At 47.8% G+C, this 20,509-nt stretch overlaps 1 protein-coding gene across 1 annotated transcript in view; it reads left to right on the top strand.

Moving 5' to 3' along the window:
• OBSCN (obscurin, cytoskeletal calmodulin and titin-interacting RhoGEF) overlaps positions 1 to 20,509 on the top strand; it is a 184,195-nt gene that overhangs the window by 6,978 nt on the left and 156,708 nt on the right. Inside the window, exons 2-7 of the mRNA XM_032686197.1 lie at positions 2,065 to 3,200; positions 9,453 to 9,722; positions 12,130 to 12,390; positions 14,903 to 15,205; positions 16,229 to 16,495; positions 17,307 to 17,582. Coding sequence (XP_032542088.1) covers positions 2,078 to 3,200; positions 9,453 to 9,722; positions 12,130 to 12,390; positions 14,903 to 15,205; positions 16,229 to 16,495; positions 17,307 to 17,582 — 2,500 coding nt within the window. The 5' untranslated portion in view covers positions 2,065 to 2,077. The remainder of the gene's footprint in view (positions 1 to 2,064; positions 3,201 to 9,452; positions 9,723 to 12,129; positions 12,391 to 14,902; positions 15,206 to 16,228; positions 16,496 to 17,306; positions 17,583 to 20,509) is intronic.

Below are 20,509 nucleotides of genomic sequence, written 5' to 3'. Positions count from 1 at the left end.
AAGTAGGAGGGGAGCCAAGAAACAGGGAAAATGAGTGATTTTTCCCAAGGTCATGCAGCAGGTTGATCCAAATCCCTCTCCCTGGTGCCACCAGTGATTTCCACATTAACATTAATACGCTGACAGGAGCTGGAGAAGAATGGAAAAATGGTGATTTAAGAAATGAAAGCAGGTTTTTTGGCCTGCTCCTACTGATTTCTGCTGGAGCTGGAGGGGGATTGTGAGAGCACCAGCCATTGGGTGAGAGAGTGGGTGGATGTGTGTCCAGCAGGGAAATCAAACTGCTGGAGGATTAAGAAGGATATTTCTGTCTCAGTGACTGGTTTTTATTTCCTTTCTGAGTTACAGCACGCAGAGCCCTGGTCCCTTTGCTTTTTGTGGCACTTTGAAGGTGAAAAAGCACAGATGTGGGAGCAGCACTGTGATCACCCCCGAGTAGGATCATTCCTAAAGCTCAGACAGGAGCTTTTCAGGACAGGGATGTCTGGAATCATGAGGCCAAGGAGATAAAACAGCTTAGAGAAAAATGGTGCATTGAAGTCTCCAGGAACCAGGTCTAGTGGGTGGCATCCCTGCCCATGGCAGGAGGGTTGGAAATAGGTGATCTTTTAGGTCCCTTCCAACTCAAATTATTCCATGATTCTTTGACTTCCATAGAGGCTTGGAGCTGGGAAGCTCAAATTCCTTACAGAGCACCATCAGCAGGTCTAATCCTGCTCCCAGGGAGAGTCAGCTGGTGCAGTTACTGGTGTCAGTGGGGTTGAGAGCAGATCTTTAGCTGTGCTACACTTGCCAAAGTAAATCCTACCCAGTCCGTGCAAAAGGTCCCTTGGAGGGTTAGAGATGGAATGACTCCAGTAGAAGGGAAAGAACATCCAGGAGTGCATGTGAGGAGCAGTGAAGAAGGAAGGAATGTTTGTGGGGTCTTGGGGGGTGCCCTGAAGGAGGTGGTTGCTGTTGGATTGATCTCCAACAGCACAGGGGTGGGTAAAGTCTGTGGTGAGTGAACATAGCTGTGAAGATCAGCACCACTGATTGCTTTGGGCTTTCCTGGGACACAGTGGCTCCAGAATTGCCACGAGCTTTAGTTTTCAACTTTGCTGAAGCCTCGTCCCCTTGGCTGGTCCATATCATCAAAGAGCTGCAGGTCAGTGCACGGGTCCCTCTGAGGGCAGCTGAGAGTAAGCAGGTGATGAAACATCTTTCCTGTAATCCCTAAAGCCATGTGGGGTTCTTCTGGAGAAGGCTGGCACTGTCTGGATTGCTCTGCCCATCCCCTGGGGCAGTTCCTTCATGTGACCTTGCACTCCTGTGAGCATAATCACAGAATAATAGAATCAGAGATTCTCTTATTAGGTAGGTCTGGATTGGAAGGGACTGTGAACATCATCTGGTTCCAACCCTCTGTCATGGGCAGGGACACCTTCTACTATCCCAGGTTGCTCCAAACCCCATCCAACCTGGCCTGGAAACCTTCCAGGGATGGGGCAGCCACAGCTTCTCTGGGCAACCTGTGCTGTGACTGCTCCATTCCTGGAAGTGTCCAAGGCCGGGTTGGACACGATTTGGAGCAACCTGGTCTAGTGGAAGGTGTCCCTGCCCATGGCAGGGGGGTTGGAACCCAACCCAAAATGATCTTGAATGTCCCTTCCAACTCAAACCATTCTGTGGCTCCTACGATGGAGGAAGTATCTTGATGTTTAGACACATCTCTCAGAATTTAATGTCCATTTATTTCCCTACAATTACAGAACTTGCCCATATCTTCCAGAGCATTAGTGAAAGGGATCATCATGTTCCTTCTGTATGAACTGCCCAGAGAGGTCTGTTTTGCCTCCCATGGGGAAGTGATCTCCCTTATCCACCAGCAGTTTGTTAATCTCAAATATAGGAAATCTTCAAGGCCAAAAACATTCCAAGGCCTTCTCCCCCATCCTGAGAAGGACATTGCAAACCTGGCTGATCCAGATGACGAACATCCTGATACCACAGGAGTGCAGCAATTCTTTGCTTGCACCCTCTAATCCACTCTCTCCTGACGCATTTTGTTTCTTCCCCCTTTAGGAAAGAAGCCAGGATGGATTACAGCTCCCTCAGCGGAGTCCCCCGGTTCCTGACCCGGCCCAAGGCGTTCATGGTGTCTGTGGGGAAGGATGCCACCCTGAGCTGCCAGATCATCGGAAACCCCATCCCAGTCGTCAGCTGGGAGAAGGACAAACTGCCAGTCCAGTCTGGGGGGAGGTTTAAAACCACGGAGGATGGGGATCTCTATCGGCTCACGATCTACGACCTGAGCCTGGAGGACAGTGGCCAGTACATCTGCCGGGCCAAGAACACCATCGGGGAGGCCTTTGCCGCCGTCAGCATCAAGGTGGGGGAGGAGACCACGGTGACAGAGCAGGCCCCTTACTTCATCCAGAAACCCTCCAACATTAAGGTAACCCTGGGAGAAGATGCCATGTTCAAGTGCAAGGTCCAGGGCAGCCCTCCCCTCTCAGTGAACTGGGAGAAGGACGGGAGGCACCTGCGGAACCAGGCGGATGCCGGGCGCTTCCAGATCGAGTCCGCCGGGGAGTCCAACGCTCTGACCATCCAGTGTGCCCGGCTGGGGGACAGTGGCACCTACACCTGCCGGGCAGAGAACCTCATCGGCTCCGCCAGCGCCTCGGCCGCGCTGGTGGTGGAGACACACGGCTCCTCCAACCCGGGCAGCAGCGCCAACTTCGACTCCAGCTGCGGGAAGACGGCGTCCTTGCTGTCCCACCTGCAGAAGAGGCGGGAGGAGATCAGGAAGATGGAAGTCTCCCACGGCACTCTGGACTCGACCTCTGCCCAGTCTTACTCCGAAGGGTTGTCCGGCGTCGCCTACGGGCTCTCCCGGGATTACGAGCGGGCGGCGGGACTCTCCAAGGGGGCTCGGAACGCCACCTTCGGGGCGCTGACGCGCACGTGCAGCGTCACGGAGGGCAAACACGCCAAGCTGAGCTGCTACGTGACGGGGGAGCCCAAGCCGGTGATCGTGTGGAAGAAGGACAACGAGGTCATTTCGGAGGGGCGGCGGCACGTCATCTACGAGGACGACCAGGAGAACTTCGTGCTGAAGATCCTCTTCTGCAAGCAGGTGGACAACGGGCTGTACACCTGCACGGCCTCCAACCTGGCGGGCCAGACCTACAGCTCCGTGCTCGTCACCGTCAAAGGTGGGTGCTCGTGTCTCTCGCGCGCCTGCGAGGGGACGGCCGGGGCACTTCTGAGCTGGGGTGGGGGCAGGACCAAAACTGCCACCCAACCCTTGGTGGAAGCTTGTCCATCCATCTTTAGATAGCTCCTGCTGGGAGGATTTTCCATATTCTTGCTCTCAGAGGAGTGGGTCAGATGAGAGCAAAGGTGAGCGGGATGAGAATAAAACCCTCCCAATGAAAAAGGGGTTATGCACCTGAGTAGATGAACCGGGCACAGAGTTCCATCACCGGGGAGTTTTTAGGAAGGGCACTAAAGAGGTGCCAGCCAGGGATGGATGATGTAGAACTGGGAGGTTGTGGGGCAGATGGGATGAACTCAAGTCTTCTGAGTAGGACTTGAGCAACCTGGTATAGTGGGTGGCATCCATACCCATGGCAGGGGGTTGCAAATAGATGGTCTTTAAGGTCCCTATAAGATCTCTAAATGTCCTGTCAGTCTTGGTTTTGTAGTAATCTAAGAGATCCATTACCATGCTCTAGATCAGTGACTGCTAATGCCCTGTCTGACCCTCCAGGCTTTAATCACATCTGGGTTTGTATTCCCCACAGGATTTGCCCAGACTGGCACATGTGCCTTTTAAACAGTAGTAGAGGAAACTCCTCCCTACAAGCTGAGTGTGTCTGTCTGCCTTGGAGATCCCTTGGGGCACCCACCCCAACTCTAATTACAGTCCATCTCAGTTTTCCTGTACAGTAACCCACCAGCAGCCTTGTTCTTGCCAGGCCTTTAGCCTTTTCCCAGTCTGTGTTCCTGGATAGCCTGTGTTCCTTGTTTGCTCCCAGGAAATCCAGCAGGTCCAGGATGCCTCTGTTTGCCATGGTCAGTGGTGATGAACTTGACTTCAGAGGGTCGCTCAGTGCTGGTGGAGGTCAGACCAAGTTCTCAGTGGCAACAAAAATGCGACACAGAGATTTCATAGAATCCCAGAATGGTTTGATTTGGAAGGGATCTCAAAGATCATCCAGTTCCAACCTCCTCTGCAGGGACACCTTCCACTAGCCCAGGTTGTTCCAAGCCCCATCCAACCTGACCTTGGACATTCCAGGAAGCCCTAAATTTTCAAGCTGCTCTCCCATCTGGCAAGGGGACAGCAGGCAGTTTGCAACCCAGGCAGCACCTGTAAATTAGTTGCCAGAGGCTAAAGGTTTTGCCACTGGAGTGGTAAAATAGGTTTTAAAAACCAGTCAAACGATTTTTCCCTGGCAGCACAAGATATTAGAAATCCAAATGAGCTGGAATCCGTGTTCCGTGCTCGTCTTTAAGACTCTCAGCTTTTATTTGCTTTTCTGGTTTCCCTTTTCTGGACCTCTCTTTTCACCCTGCCTTTCCTGTCAGTGGCTCAGTGTCCATCAGTGACACCCGATCCGTGGAACTCGCTGGCACTTGTCCCACCCACTGCTGTCCCTCGGAGGTGCTGAGTGGTGTTGGGAAGGGTATTTGTCCTCTTCCATAAAGCTGGGATTACCTCAGAGCTGGAGACTGATCCTGGCCCTCGGGTGGGCCATGGCTTCGAGGGTGGCTCAAGCTCAGTTCCTTGAACAGACAAACAGCCCCTGCTCTGCCTGTGCCTATGTCATTATTCTCTGTGGGAATTAAAGGAATTAATTCCCACACCTCCTGTTCCAAAGGAGGTGGGAAAGCATGGGAAGCAGCAGGTCTGGGAGCAAGCACCACGGGAAAAGGTTTATTTATTGATCAATGTCCGTTGTCCAGAGATGCCTGTGAGTCAGAGGGATGAAGTGGAAATGTTTATGGATTGTTTCTTTGTTGCCCTGTGCCATGTTTGGCTTTCTGTCCAGGCCAAGGCTGCCATGGAAAATCTGCACGTATTGGTTATAATTAGGCCCTGATAAATGACTCTCCCTTGTGTCACCAGAAGTGCTTCTCAGCCCTCCAAGACAACTCAGAATGATGCAGCAGCAAAGGGAGCTTTTAATTCTGTTGTTTATGTCACTAGTGATGCCATTTGCTTACCTGCCATCGGGTTTAGGGAGGGAGATAATCTTGCCACACAGCCTTCCCTTTGCTCAGTCATGTAGAAGAGGCTGAATGCTCCAAGCAGCCACCCTTAGAATCACAGAACCTTGGAATAATAGAATTATAGAATATCCTGAGTTGGAGGGGACCCCAGTCCAGCTGTTGGCCCTGTAAGGGACAGCCCCAAGTGCTTTTGGTCTTTCTGCAAGCAGCATGTTAAAGAGCCTGTGACACTGCAAGCACAGTGTGTGTCCATAGGCACACGTACCAGGAAACACAAACTTTGTGGGTTTAAATATCCTCTGGCATTTTGGTTCACAGAATTTTAACACAAGAATCTGATTGAGAATTTTTATGGGTCTTTTAGAGATAATAATAAAAAACCCCCAGACTTCCTAGCCCAGCATCATGTCTGTAAGGTGGCTCTTAGTGGTCTCTTGTGGCATGGGAGTGGGCACAGGTCAAACCTCCAAAATCACAGAATCAGAATGGTTTTTGTTGGAAGGGACCTTAAAGACCACCTCATTGCACCCCCTTGCCATGGGCAGGAGCACATTCCACTAGACCAGGCTCTTCTGTCCAACCTGACCTTGAACACTTCCAGGGATGGGACATCCACAGAAAACCTCCTACCCTCTGTCAGTCTAGATCCTGGGGACCTGAGGACCTACAGGACCCAGGTTCTCAACATGTTTGTAAACACTCTGCTGAATTTGTGCCCTAAAGATCACTGAGCTGAAAGAAAGAGATTTTTGAGCTGTTCTTAAATGAGATATAGTGAATCAGACTTAAATCTCAAAGGAGGGGCTACAGGGCAGAGTCACCCTCCCAACTAAGGAAAACTGAAACTTGATTAGATTTAGAAATGTGTCCAGAACAGGGATAAAATCACAATCCATACACTGAGCTGTAAAAGAAGTTGGGAAATTCTTCCCGAGATTAAACCTTTAACAAACCAGAGACTGGGGAGGATGGGAGGCACATGAATAAACCAGCTTGAGTTTCCTGAAGGCTTTGGAGGTTTCCCCAGGCTTGTAAAGTTAGTGAGAACAGCATTCATGTCTCCATCCTGGGCCAAGCAATGTTCATCCGAGTCCCTGAATAAAGTAATCAGATACTGTATGGAAAGGTTAAAGGTTGCAAGCCAAACAGGGAGAAACAGGCTGGTGCTGAGGCCACTTCATTCTCCCTCTGATCTACAGTGATTTTGGGTGACCAACATCATGAGAGTCACACTGGAGATCTAAAGGAGAATTGCAGCTTGAGAAAATTGGAGTTAGGAAGGAAACTTGGAAAACACAGTAACTAGGAAGACCAAGGGCACAAGATGATGGAAGCTTGTCCATCCATCTTTAGATAGCTCATGGTGGGAGGATTTTCCATATTCTTACTCTCACTGGGTTGCAGAGGGAAAACTTGCCTCTGGAATAATAAATGGAGCACCTGTGACAACACCTGCAGTAAGCAAGAGGGAACGTAGGTGAGTGAGAAAGTGAGGTCTAGCAGACAGATGTGCCTTGGGAAGGTTAAGAAAACATTGGCTTCTCTGCAGGCTGCACCTATTCTTAGCAAAATATGTGTTAGCAGGATTTACTTCTTAAAAATAACATCATCTCACTGCCTGTTTGCTTGTTATGGACCAGACAAAAAAGCCTATGACGCTCTGGAGAAATATCTCCTCGAGACAAGCAGCCAAATTCATCCCTGAGCTGATTTCTTGCAGTTTCCTGCAAACTCCACGAGCTGCTCTTGCTCTGTGCTCCCTCAGGGTTTTGCTTTGCTGTGTCTACCTCACATTTTCCCCATTAGGCAGGTTTTTTGCAGCTTTCTTTTTTAATCTCTTACCTTACTTGCATCTCTCTGACCTGGGCAGGGGGCTGATGAGTTTGGATGCCTACTCTCTAGTTATGTAAGGTTGTTCTGTCGACCCCTGACCAAAATTAACTCCCTCTGTCTTCTCAGGTACATGCTGGATCATGCAAAGAGCATGACTGAGGAGGAGGCTGGTGGGTTTTGGAACCACTGTAGCAATTCCAAAGCAGAAAAAGGAGTGGGCTGGGTGCATCCCAGGCTTTAATTCAGTTTATCAGCTGCTGCCTCTCTGAAGCTCCATTCAGAGTGAGATAAGACACGTGTGCACATGTCAGCAGGACAAAAGCAAAGTTGTTTTCTGAGGGTATCTGTGACCCCAAGCTGCCAAAGATAGCCTTGTACTGACTTTTCCTGGCTGGGAGAGCAGTGCTGCTACTGCAACACACACGAAAGGGTCAACCAACCCTTCCGTGTTCGTACATTTAAGAGCATTTTCCTAGAATAGCTTTTTTTTTTTTTTTCTCTTCACCTTAGGTACTGCTTAGTGCCTGTAAAGGGAGAGGGGTTAATGATATGCCCAGTTGCTCCCAGGATGGGAGTGCACTTGTGTTCTCCTCAGGTGCAGCTCGGATTTCTTTCTGGCCCCTGCGCATTCCGTGTGTTCCCAGTGCCAGCTCCAGTCTCCCTCCCCATCTCACACAGTAACGCTGCATCCAGCTCCCAGAGCCTGTCACGATCCTTCTGATCAAAGCTTTCCTGCTCTCACAGGATCCCAGAATGGTTTGGGTTGGAAGGGGCCTCAAAGCCCATCTCATTCCAATCTCCTTCCACCAGCCCAGGTTGCTCCAAGCCCCGTCCAACCTGGCCTTGGACACTTCCAGGGATGTGGCAGCCACAGTTTCTCTGGGCAACCTGTGCCTGTGTCTCACCATCCTCACAGACAAGAATTCCTTCCTAATATCTCACCCAACCCTGTCAGTGTGAAGCCATTTCCTCTCGTCCCATCACTCCAGACCCTTGTCCAAAGTCCCTCACCAGCTCTTTTGTATCCTCTTAAGGTACTGGAAGGTTCCTCTTGCTTGTCCTGTTTCATCCCCCCTGAATGGGAGTATGGGGTGTTTCCAGAGGGTGGTACACGGGATTGCAAGGCAGGAGTCTGAGTTTCCTGTTGTGTAAAGGAAAAAAAGACAATTGCCATGTGGAGTATGGGAAGGGCAGGTCTGTGGAACCACAGTTGAAGGCTTTTCTAGGCAAGACTTTGACTTGCCTTAAATTGAGGTGCATTAAGGTAAAACATATATATATTTTTTTTTTTAAATGACCAAGTTGACATGGTGAGTGTCATCATGTTCCTGAATATCCTGTGTGTATTCTTGGTTTTAATCTCAGGATAACAACCAAGGTAATCAATAGCATTGCCCCCTCCAGGTGTCCTGTCAACCCCCTCAGAGTCTGATATCTTATTTGAATTGAAAGAGGGGAGGTGTGTATCAGGTATTAGGAAAAAATTCTCTGCTGTGAGTGTGGTGAGGCAGAATGGACTCACAAAAACCAGCTGGGAGCTGGCACGGTGGTTATCAGAAGGTGAGGGTACATATCAAGACATGATCTCTCATGAAGGATGAGTGGTGATGTATCAGCACTGGCTAATCCATGTCTGTGACCTGACTGTGGCACCAGTCCCGTGGCTGTGACCACCAGCTGTCCAACTCCCCTTTCTCCACTTTTGGTCTGGGGTATCAGGATGATGTCACTGCTCAGCTGTCACTGGAATTAGACATGGTTCAGTTCATAAAATGACTTCCCTCCCTGTCATGCAGCTGTTCTGTGTGTTTGATCCACACTCTGGTTTCTCCCTAAGCCAGAGCTCTGCAGCCCCACTGCTGGAGGGAGGCAGAGGCACTTGGGAGACTTGGGCTCATTCTCTAGTTCTTTGTCTTTTGTCATTGACAGAAGCTGATACAGGGTCTTTGGTGCTGGTGGGGAACACAGAAAACTCCTCCCTCATTTACTTCTGTGTTTTCCCCACATCAATCCCGTGCTCAGCCACCTCCCATCCATCTGTGCCCTTTCCAATCACTCTGCTGAGCTCACTGCTTCTGCAAGACCCCTAAAAAATTGATTCTTGCACCAACTGAGCAGCTCAGCTGCTCACACTCACCCAGAATTGCTGCCCTGAGCTCTCTCCTATGACCAGATTGTTTGTTATTGACCCAACTTTTGCAGGACCACTTGGAAGGGCTCTTACTCCATCCTGGCCTTGGACACTTCCAGGGATACAAGGGCAGCAACAACTTCTCTGGCCAACCTGTACCAGGGCCTCCCCACCCTAACAATGAAGAATTTCTTCCTAAAATCCCATCCAAACCCACTCTCATCACAAACTCTTGTTCCTCCCTTTTTGTTTTCTCCCTCTGAAGAACCCGCCATACCCTTCAAGAAAAAACTGAAGGACCTCGAGGTGAGGGAGAAGGAATCTGCCACCTTCCAGTGCGAGGTGCCCGTTCCCGGGACAGAGACCTCCTGGTTCAAGGAGGAGACCAAGCTGAGGCAGAGCAAGAAGTACAACATCGAGGAGGAGGGCACGTACCGCCGGCTCACCGTGCAGAACGTCACCGCCGACGATGACGCCGTTTACATCTGTGAGATGAAAGAAGGGAGCAGGACCATTGCAGAGCTGTCTGTCCAAGGTAAGGAAGGCTCTCGGTGTTGTGGATTGGGCAAATCTTGCCTGCCATAGTGTGAGATTTGTGCATGGCACTCCAGACTCGACTTTGTGAGTGGCATTTACCACATCCATGTGCGCAGCGAACAAGAGCGGAGTCCCTTAGGGTGTGAGAGGAATCATAGATTATCCTGGGTTGGAAGGGACCCACAAGGATCACCAAGTTCTGCTCCTGGCCCTGCACAGGACACCCCAACAATCCCACCCTGTCCCTGAGAGAGTTGTCCAAACCCTCCTGGAGCTCTGGTAGCCTTGGTGCTGTGCCCACTGCCCTTGGGAGCCTGTTGAGTGCCCAGTCACCCTCTGGGGGAAGGATATTTTCCTAATATCCAACCCAAACCTCCCCAACACAACTTCATGCCATTAAATGAAAAGAAATGGTTGGTCAGTGGGTCCCTGGAGCTCCTACCAAGGTGTATCTGGGACACAGGGTCAGGGAGCAGGGACAGGCTGAGTTTCTGCACAGGATATGTCACCCAGTGGGGACCTCTGCTGAAAGGGCCTTCTGAGGTGTCCTGAGCTGTAGCCCAGCACTGTAGACTTTCCTCAATGTGACCACAAGCACCAGATGGGTCCCCTGCCACTGTCACACACATCTTGTGTGGTGTCCTGTGAACACGGGGGTGAATCTTGTCTGAGGGTGCTGCTGACCACCCTGGGAAGAGGGTTTAGCAGCTGTGGTTTGTGGTCTGATGTGAGGTGCAGGCTTCAGTCAGCAGCAGGGTGATTTAGATTGGAAACCAGATCCACATTCCAGATCCCTGGCAGCTGGAGCTGTTCTCTGGAGCTTGGAAAGGTGATAAGAAAAGGACAAAATGTGGATATCCAGGTCTAAGTCTCCTGAGTCTGCTGGTGGTTTCAGACTGAAGTGGAAGTAGGTGTAGAGTTGGGATGGTGTAGGTGTAGAGTTGGGATGGTGGAGGTGTAGAGTTGGGATGGTGGAGTAGTCTCACATTGAGTAGACACAGACAGCAGAGTTGCAGGCATTGGAGACCAGTCATAGCTACAGGATTGCTCTTGTCCTCACTCACTGGAAGCCTGATCTTACTCCCAGTAAAGCCAGAGGGATTTCTTCTGTACACAGATTGCTGCAAGACAAGCTGGGTGATGTATTCCTTGTGCACATTCCTTTTTGCATCATCAGCAAAAGGCTGAGAGTGCCCACAGGTGGATGAAGGAGGAAGAATTTAGTCTGGAGACGTGGGATAGTTCAGACAGGCACTAATTGTTGCACCTTCCATCAGGTCTAGACCAGCCAAGCTCTGTTAGTGTGTTTGGCCCCAGTGGGACAGCTGGTATTTCTTTACTTGTTTGTGCTGTAATGGTATGTTCCATTAAAGAGAGAGTGACTGAGCCAGGTGGAGCTCCCTGGAGAGAAAGGAGGCAAAGCCTTCCTGGGGAAGCCTTGTGCCTGCCCTGAGAGGAGAAGCTTGAAGAGAGAAAGATGGGTTTGGGAGGATGTGAGAGCACATGGCTGGATGTGAAGGGCTGCAGGGATGGGAACACTGCTGAGGGCAGTGGGACCAAGGAGGAGGATGAGCAGAGAATCAGGTCTTGAACCCTTCTGATGAAACCTGTCTGTGCCTGACCTGTTGCTTCACGAGGGAGTTCAGCACTGCTTCTCATTAAACAGCTCTGGGTGAGGGCTCTTTCACCTTGCAAAGACTGGTCTGGAGCTGGAGCCTGTCACCATCTGTCAACTGGGGTTGGCTCCTGAGTCTTTGTCCAATCTTTCCTGTAAATAGATACATCTTGTAACTCTGAGGTTAGTCTATTATGTGGTAATAATCACAGTCGTTTGGAAAGGACACAAATAAGTGCAGTTCATTCAACATGAATTTCTAGGTTGATTCTAAGAAGAACTCTGAGGGTTTTTGTGTATTTCCTGTGAATTCAGGTGACTGACGCATTTGTCATCTTGGTTATGTAACTTACTGGTAACTTTTGAAGGAGGCAAAATCCCAGAGATAGGCAAGAGATCTGTCTGGCTTAAGACTGACCTACTTTAGCAAAGTTTTAATTTGAATTCCCAGCATATCTGGGCATTGAAAGCTGTATCACTGTCAAATCTGCTCTTGGCAAGGCCACGTATACCTTGTGTTTACCCACAGCAGACTCTGTGTGGTAGATGAGAAACATGAGTGACTGCAGTCAAACAGGATTGTTTTTCTCTCTTTGAAGGCCAAAATGAGCCCTTGGGGTTATCTGTTCTGCACCCTCAGAGCCTGGGAATTCACTTAGGGGTGTCTGCATAGCATCTATAATATTTTGATTAGGTGTGGACTCATCCTGTCACAGTCGGGGCGGGCCAGCGTTGCCAAAATCTTTAATACCTGCTGTTTGCTGACCAGGATTGCTTTCTCATTTTGAAGGGAACATAATTAAAAAGCTTCCACGGAAGACTGCGGTGTTCATCCACGACACAGCCACCTTCTGCGTGGAGCTGGACAACGACTGCCAGAACGTCCGGTGGCTCAAGAACAAGGAGGAGGTGAAGCCCAGCGACCGCATCTCCATCACGCGCTCTGGCAAACAGCACACCATGACCATCCGAGAGTGCAAGGTGGAAGATGCTGGGGAGATTGCCTTCCTGGCTGATGAAAGCAGGACTTCCACCCAGTTCACCGTGACCAGTAAGATTCCCGTTTATTTTGGCCTCGGTGTTGTGCCTTCCCCAGCGAGCCGGTGCTCCCGCGTTGTTTTGGGAGCCACCGTGGTGATTTGGTTGTCCAAAGACAACAGAAGGTCTGATGTCTGCCCACAAAAAGCCAACAGCCTGAAACATGAGTGTTATGAGATGTTTTGGAGGGATCAAAACACAGAGAGAAGAGTCAGAGAACCGCAGAATGGTTTGGGTTGGAAGGAACCTTAAGGATCAGTGAGTTCTAATCCTCAGCTGCAGACCAGGACACATTCCACTAGACCAGGTTTCTCAGGGCCCCATCCAACCTGGCCTTGAACATTTCCAGGGATGGGGAACTCACAGCTGCTCTGGGCAGGAGCAGTCCTGGGAAAGGGCATGGCACAAACCTGTATTTTAATTGACAGAGCAGTAGCAACAGGGGCAATGTGGTTGAGATTGGGTCTGAAATGAGATTTTGGTGAAGTCTAATTTTGTTTAGCCTTATTTTGATGGCACTGCATTTCTCAGGCAAAACATCTGAATTTCAGACAAAACTGCACGTGGTTTCTTGCTCTGCTGCAGTTCCAGTCCGTATGTGAACAAATAATCCATTCTAGTAATAATTTGGGAAGAATGATGCTATTTTTCTCCCCCCCTCCCCCCCCCAAACTGCAATCAGTCAGTGACAAAACAGAATCTTTTATTTAAAGATTAATAACAGCTATGTTATCTAAACTTGGCTGGCACATTCTGATGCCAATGAAACAAAATGAGAAAAAAATGTCACATTTGGCTTCGTGACAGTTTCTAAGGTGTTTGGAAAGCTGTGACATCCAACCAATTCAATGAGAACAACAAAGTTCTGTTTGATTTCAGACACTACTGTTTCAGTTACAGAGAAAGTGTTGATTGATGGAATAGAAAAAAGGTAAGAAGCTGCCTTCCTACAAACAGGTACCGCTGAGGAAAATATTACATGACCATTTCTGATGGTAAGGTCAAGAGATCTCATTCCAGGGCTTAATACTCAGCTTAATGTTACCCTAGTGGGACCTTTGACATCTAGCTGTGACCAGAGTTACTGACAGGCTGGTAACTGTGCACCCCAAAACACTTCTGTGTCTATTTATGTAACATCTCTGACCATCTGCTTGGAGAATCCTGTGTACTGTGCTTGTGTTTTCTTCAAATTAGCTGGAGAAAACTGGTGTTGGCTGTTCAAACAGCATTTATAACACACAGGCAATGTTTGTATATCATTTACTCAGTGTCCTGCATTGTTACTATGCCCATTTTAAAGATGGGTAAACTGAGGCAGGGAGAAGATCAGTTGTCCCAGAGCTCAGATTTTAGTTTTAGGCTCGTCCTACAGGCTCCCTCCACAGCCATGAATAGCTGAGGATGTGCAGTGTGGGATTGTTTCACCCATCTCCCACACCTTCTTTGAGCTGGAATGGGTTGCTCCTGAGAGTGCTGTTCTCCATGGGATTACTGCTGGAGCCTGGTTGGCTGACTTAACCCAGACACCTTTCAAATAGCCAAAATTAAATGAAATTAATCCTTTGCCACGTCAGTAGAGGTGTAACTAGAGTGTATCAGATAATTCCCAGTTTCTTGATGATATCAGTGGCAGCACATAGTGAATAACCCTGATGGGACTTGAGTCTTCTCCAAAGGATTCAAGAGGAATGAGAAGGCTGAACATAAATATTCACTATGTAAATACCTGCAGGGAGAAGTTTGTGGCCTCAGGTACCATAAAATAATCACATCTCTGCAATTATAGGGTCTCACAGTGGGGACATTGTCTTTATGTCATTTCCTTTTGAAGTTAATTCTCAAAATCTGTTTCTGCATAAATTAGTAAAACAGAGATCCCCAATGATACTATCAATTAGCTGTAATTAACACAAAGTTACAACAGATCTTCTGAGTGGGGATAACATAAAACACAGAAGCAGGACAGAGAACAAACACCCACAAGGAAGAGGCTGCAGAGAACATCCAAGCCTGTGTAACAGGCACCTGAAATGTCCATAATTCCAAAAGGTTTGAACAGCCTTTGGTGGTGGTTTTACCCATCTTCTGAGTGAGAATGAAGAGCTGAGTGTTAGTCTGCTTTGCTCAGGAGCTGTGTAGGCAGCAGGACGGGTCTGCATCTAGCACTGAAGACTTAAGTCTACAAAATGTTTGTTGAAGATTGTCTGTGTTGACAATTTTCATATTGTGTAGAAACCACACGTTTCCATGGAGGTGAGAATGTTGTACATTAAAGGTTGGACTTGACCATCTCAGAGGTCTCTTCCAACCATAAGGATTCTATGCTTTATGTGTAATGCACCCCAAAAGCATCTTCTATCCGTTCCCTCGCTTTTCCATCTCACATCAACGTTTTAGGGAGGTTTATTAAGCAAGAGTAACTTTTAGTCCAGCGTGAGCTTTCTGGGCGACGCACAGCGGCTTTTCCACTCCGACATAAACTTCTTCCTCTAATTTTATTTTTTTTTTTTTTCCTTGTGCAGCACCCAAAAAGCCTCCCACCCAACCCCCAGCCGACCCTGTGGTGAAAAATAAAACAGAAACCTCAGTGACCCTGGCATGGTCCCCTCCCAAGATGGACCGGCCCATTCCAGTCGACGGATACATCGTGGAACGCAAGAAACTCACTGGCTTCACCTGGGTGAGGTGCCACGAGTCCCACGTCCCTGTCCCAGAGCTCACCGTGAGCAACCTGGCCGAAGAGGCTGATTATCAGTTCAGAGTGTCTGCAGTCAACACCTACGGACAGAGCCCCTACCTGGAATTCCCCGGGAGCGTCCACCTTGGTGAGCACGAAACCCGGTCTGGGGCGATCGGACGCGTGGGTGCTTTGAAAACGTCTCCCATGACTTTGAGGATGGAGCAATGGCACAGAAAAACCTTTTTTCCCCCCTTCACTGCTGGTTCTCCTACTTCACGTCAACCCCTGACCGCCACCAAAGTTGGGGGGAGGTTGGGTTTCTGTGGGAGAGCTGTGAGCGTGCTTATATTCCAATATCTCATGTCCAGCTGTGTGAGAGGCAGAGCTCTCTGCAATGAACCCTAAACCTATTAAGTCTTCTTCTAGGCTTGATATGAAAGTAAAACTTCAGGTGGACTTACAATATAATTTTCAATATATGCGTGAGATCTCCATCTTGTGCCTAGAGAATATTTATGGGTGATGACACCATGATGAAGACCACGTTCTATCCAGTCTCTCTTTAATCTTCGAGTTACTGGGAGAAATATTGGGGGTGTACTTTATTTCTAGGGTGCCAGAGTGTTTCTTCCTTTGATTCACTGCATTAGACAAGATTTGGAAGACCTTGATCATACTCTGTCTTGTTATTGTGTCATCTTTTCCCTCCCTTGCTGTCTGAAAATGCCTAGAATTGTAGATATTCCTAGAATGTAGATATTCCTAAAATATCTACAAGTGACTAGTAGGAATATTTAGGAGTGATTCCTTGGGATCCTTCTGAAATCAAAGAACTGTGTTGGTTATTAAATTAATAACACCCTTATAGGGAAACCTGGGTGTTTCAGGCTTATGCCTTTACATATCTTAGGGGATAAAAAAACCCAGCAAAATATGCCTTTTCTTCCCCCTGAAAAAACAGGATTTACCCTAATCCAGAGGTCAAGAACTTGAAGCTGTAGGAAACAAATTCTACAGACCGAGCATTCATTGCCTTCTGTATAAGACTTCATGATTTTACTCTGGTGTCTTTTTTACCCTGAGAACTTTGTTCTTAGGATGAACTGTCCTCCAGCAGGACCGCTGCTGTGTCTTGTTCTCAGAGATGTGTGGTGTTGTTCCTCCCTAGAACCAGTGCTGGCTGTGAAAAGCCCCCTGACAACAGCTGAGGCTGTACCTGGAGGGGATGCCCTGTTTACTGTCGACCTCACCAAGACGTGTTCCGGCACCTGGTACCTCAACGGTAAAGTCTTGCAGGAAAGTGAGACCTGCATCATCAAGAGAACCCAAACCACTCACACCCTCATCATAAAGAACGTCACCAAGAAGGATGATGGAGCAGAAGTGAAATTTGTTGCCAGTGATGTTGAGACCAGCACCAAGATGAGAGTGAAAGGTATTTATTTTCCTTTGTTCTTCCAGGCATGGGGCTGTTGCTGTGACCTGATGATTAGAACTGGGGCTGGAGGCTTTCACTGATGCCTGGGCTGTGGGAAATACCTGAAATTGCATCATGTGAACTAATGTGGGTTCTGGGAATGACAACACCATCCTAATTCAGCGTTCAGAGTGAGTCCATCTAGCCAGCTGGTGGTATCAGGACTAGACTGCTCACAAATTTCTGTCGTTCACAACCATCAGTCAGTGGATTCTGTCACCAAATCTACCACTGACTCACCCTAAAGTGGAAATTTCAGCTCCAGGTTCACCTGGGCTTTCTGACTAGTAGCCTTTCAAAAGCAAAGGAGCATTGATTACTAACAAAGCTTTTTCTTGGAGGTTTTTTAGTTCACTGTGTATGGGATGTACAACTTAGTATTGTGTAAATCACTTAAGAACCAGGGTTGGGTGCTTCCTTTTATGAAATGACAGTAACATCTGTATCTACCCACATTGCCTGGCAAAACATGATGAATAGACATTGATTCTGGAAGGGTGTGTTTGGCTTTGGGTGAAAAATCTCTGCAGAAGCATGTTGGGAGTATTATTAATCAGTAGAAAAACATGGTTTGGGTTTTTATTTCTTACTAGTTCAGTTAATAAAAACACGCCAAGTCCTCTGAACTGGAAAAAAATGCTCAGCATTGACATGAGTGGGAGGGCAGAAACAGGATTTAATACTTTTAGAGATCTCACAGTCTAAGGAAACTCATAGCAGGAACAGATTACCTCAATATAAGCTGAAATAACAACTTTTGCCCTGGCAGGTGCTGCAGTGAGATTTACCAACAAGAGCAAAGAGGCAGAAAAGGTCTCTGCTCGGCTGAGGGAGGAAGCCAAACTCCAGGCTGAGCTTTCAGATGCAGAGGCCACAGTGAAATGGTTGAAAGATGGGAAGGAGCTCAAGGCCAGTGAAAAATATGAGCTTCAGACTGTGGGGAAGAGGCACATCCTGAAAATCCGCAGCACTTGTGAAGAGGATGCTGGAGTTTATGAGTGCACCTGTGAAGGGGATAAAATGTCCTTTCAGCTTTCAGTGAAAGGTATGTGACTGCCTGGGCTGCTTAATGGCCTGTCCCTGCCCTAAACTAATGCAGTTATCAAGGGATGCAAAGAAAAAGCTCCAGAGGGAGTTGTGGGAATCCCCCATCCACATCCAGCCTGGGCAGTGTCTGTGGCTCCAGAGCAGGATTACTGGGGATTGAACACAAGATACAGCACTGGTTTAGTGCTAAGAGCTGTGTTTTCACTCCAACTGGCATCTCAATATTCCATGGGAACTTGGTGTTGTTTTAGGAAGTCGAGTGTTGGGTAGGGAAAAAGTGCTGTTGTGATGAAGGGATTCAGCTGCAGGGGCAGGACATGACACACAGGATCCCATGTCTGCCCTACACTTGCTGTGTGACATCAGAAGAGAGAGAGTTCAGCTCTGACTAAAGTTCTGAAGGACCAGGATCATCTTGGCATTGTGGGATTCTTTTTTTATTATTATTTTATTATTATTTGATGATTTTCTGTTTGTTTTCTCTCAATACTCTGGTGGATAAAAACAGGCCTTTCCAGGGCACACTGGGTGGCTTGGCCCATTCCTTTCTCAAGGTGTTCAGATGGAAGGTTGTACAGAAGAAACAGTAAAATGGAATTTCATTTTGATGTTTCTTACTTGTTAGATTTGAACCAGCACTGGTTTACAGCTACTTTCAAGCTTTTATGAACTTGTTTGTAGTAGAGTTTGCTCTGCCTTAGAAGGGACCACATTTGGGCTAAAAAGCCCCTGTGTATCCCCAGACTGTTCCTCATAGGGGTCATTCAGATAGTTGAGGTTCAGAGTGTGCAGCCTGACTCCAGGACAGTCTAAACATCATTTGGGGTGAGTCCAGCAGATATTTTGCATTGCTGCCAAGTTCAGTCTGTGAAGCCATTTCATTTCCAATGTTCTGTCCCATAACTCCCTCCTCACCTTCTTCCCAGCAATGATCACACTGTTTCTACATGGAGTGAATTTGAGGTGCTTCATCATCATGTTTTGTTGTCATCTCACCCTCCTTGGTCTCTGTAGAAGTAACAAACCCCCAGAGTAATGTGTTTTTTATTTTTTTTTACATTTGAAAGCTTGCTTTGTTATTCTCAAAGAGCAAACTCAGGAGAGAGGAAAAAATAATCTAGAAATGTGACTAAATCTATATAAAGAATAATTTCGGTCTGCACTTGGCACTTGCTCTCAGTTTTGTTTTTCTTCTCTGTCTCTCTGCCTCTTTAGCACTGCTTTTCATGCTGACAGCCTTACCCACAGCTTTAATTGAATTAGTTGATGGATGTTTCCACTTGCTCTGCGCTGTTATGCGACTACCAAATGAGTAATCGCTGTTGTTGTTTTAAAATCTCTGCTGTCAAGCTGTATCTGTAGTTTAAATACCTGCAGTTTACAGCTTGATTCCTGGAGAATCACCTTTGGTACCTCCCCCCTTCGTAGGCTGAGGGTCACAAACGCTGGGCCAGTGTTCTATTTTTCATCATCACTGCCTTTTATCTGTCCCAGGGAGCTGGTGAATCCCTTGGGGAGCAGCTCAGCTGTATCTGCCACACGTGGGCATCACGTGGCTGCCCAGAGGCCACTATGTCAAGCCACGACCACGGCGTCACCAGCTGGGCCTCCTGCCCAAAAACCAGCCCCAAAATGCACTTGCCATTTATCACTGGAGCCCCTCCACTGCCACGAGGCTCCACGTGCCAGGCACCCCCTGACACATGACCCCCTGAGATGGAATGGGACACCTGAGACGGCTCCATCAGGCTGCTGGGGTGGTATTTTGCACTCCAGATTTCCAAGGAAGGGAAAGGTGCATGAATGGACCCATCCGTCCTTCTCCTCATCCCCCTCAAAATTTTAACCCGTGGGCTGAGTTCTGGCACTTCTGGTGAAGGAGGAGAGGTCTCAGCAGTGTTTGGTCCCTGCAGATTTTGTGGGTGTTTGGGTAGAGGAAGGACTGGGATGTTTTCTTGCTGAAGGGAAAGCTCCTCTTTTATGAGCCGTTGGAGAAACGAGTTGGAAACAGAGGCCCCAAGAAAAGAGCAATAAAAGAAAACAGGTTTTTTTCCCTGGTTTAAATGCTTCTTTCCCTGTAGATATTTCTTTTAACAAGCAGACTTGGCAAAACCCAGACAAACAGGACTGGTGGGGACCTGGGGAGGTCAAATGTAAGCTCCTGTCCCTGCCAAAAGCTGGTGATTGAACTGAGTGCCTTGAGGACCAGAGCCAGAGAGACCCCTGATTGCACAGGCACAGGCTTCTCCCCACTAACCCCCCCCTTCCCCCCCTTTTACCCCTTTTCCCCTACCCAGAAAACAATTACCTAAACAAGGCTTTGATTTTAGTAGCTTTGACTGCACAGTCCCAAAAAAGTGACTCGGTTGTGTGAGTTCTTTTAAAATAATATGTTAAAAAGATGCTTGAAAATTAAACCCATTATCCAAAGTAAGATGGAACTGTGGTTTCAGGGTCACATTTTTAGCCTGGGTATCGGTGGGGTTTTGAATCTTTTGCTTTGAGGCAATTGGTGACTTGATTATTTCACTACACATTAATATGATGCCAGAATTATTGTTTATTTTCTATGCTCCAGTTAATTTCCAGGAATAAATTTCTTTTCATTTCAATCCTGTGACATATCTAGATATATTTTTAATGTAATGCAATTTATTTTATCTAGACTACATTTTAACCTCTTCTAGAGCTGATTTATTTGCCAGGTGGTTACAGTGCAATGACTGAATAACTTTCATGGCTTTCCCTCCAGTTTCTTTTATTTCTTTCCTCACCCCTCTCAGATATTACCTTTACCTGGGGCTTCCTCTCCTCCTGTGTTGGATATGTGCTCTGTTTTTTTTTTGGACACATGATAATCAGGAATATGATTGGAAATTTGGCTGCTTCTGCATTGGAATCTAGTAATTAGATCCATAATGAAAC

This window comes from Chiroxiphia lanceolata, chromosome 1 (genome assembly GCF_009829145.1).
Source record: "Chiroxiphia lanceolata isolate bChiLan1 chromosome 1, bChiLan1.pri, whole genome shotgun sequence".
Lineage (NCBI taxonomy): Eukaryota > Metazoa > Chordata > Aves > Passeriformes > Pipridae > Chiroxiphia > Chiroxiphia lanceolata.
Note: the sequence above shows the minus strand (reverse complement) of the source record. Positions and strands in the feature narration are given on the sequence as shown.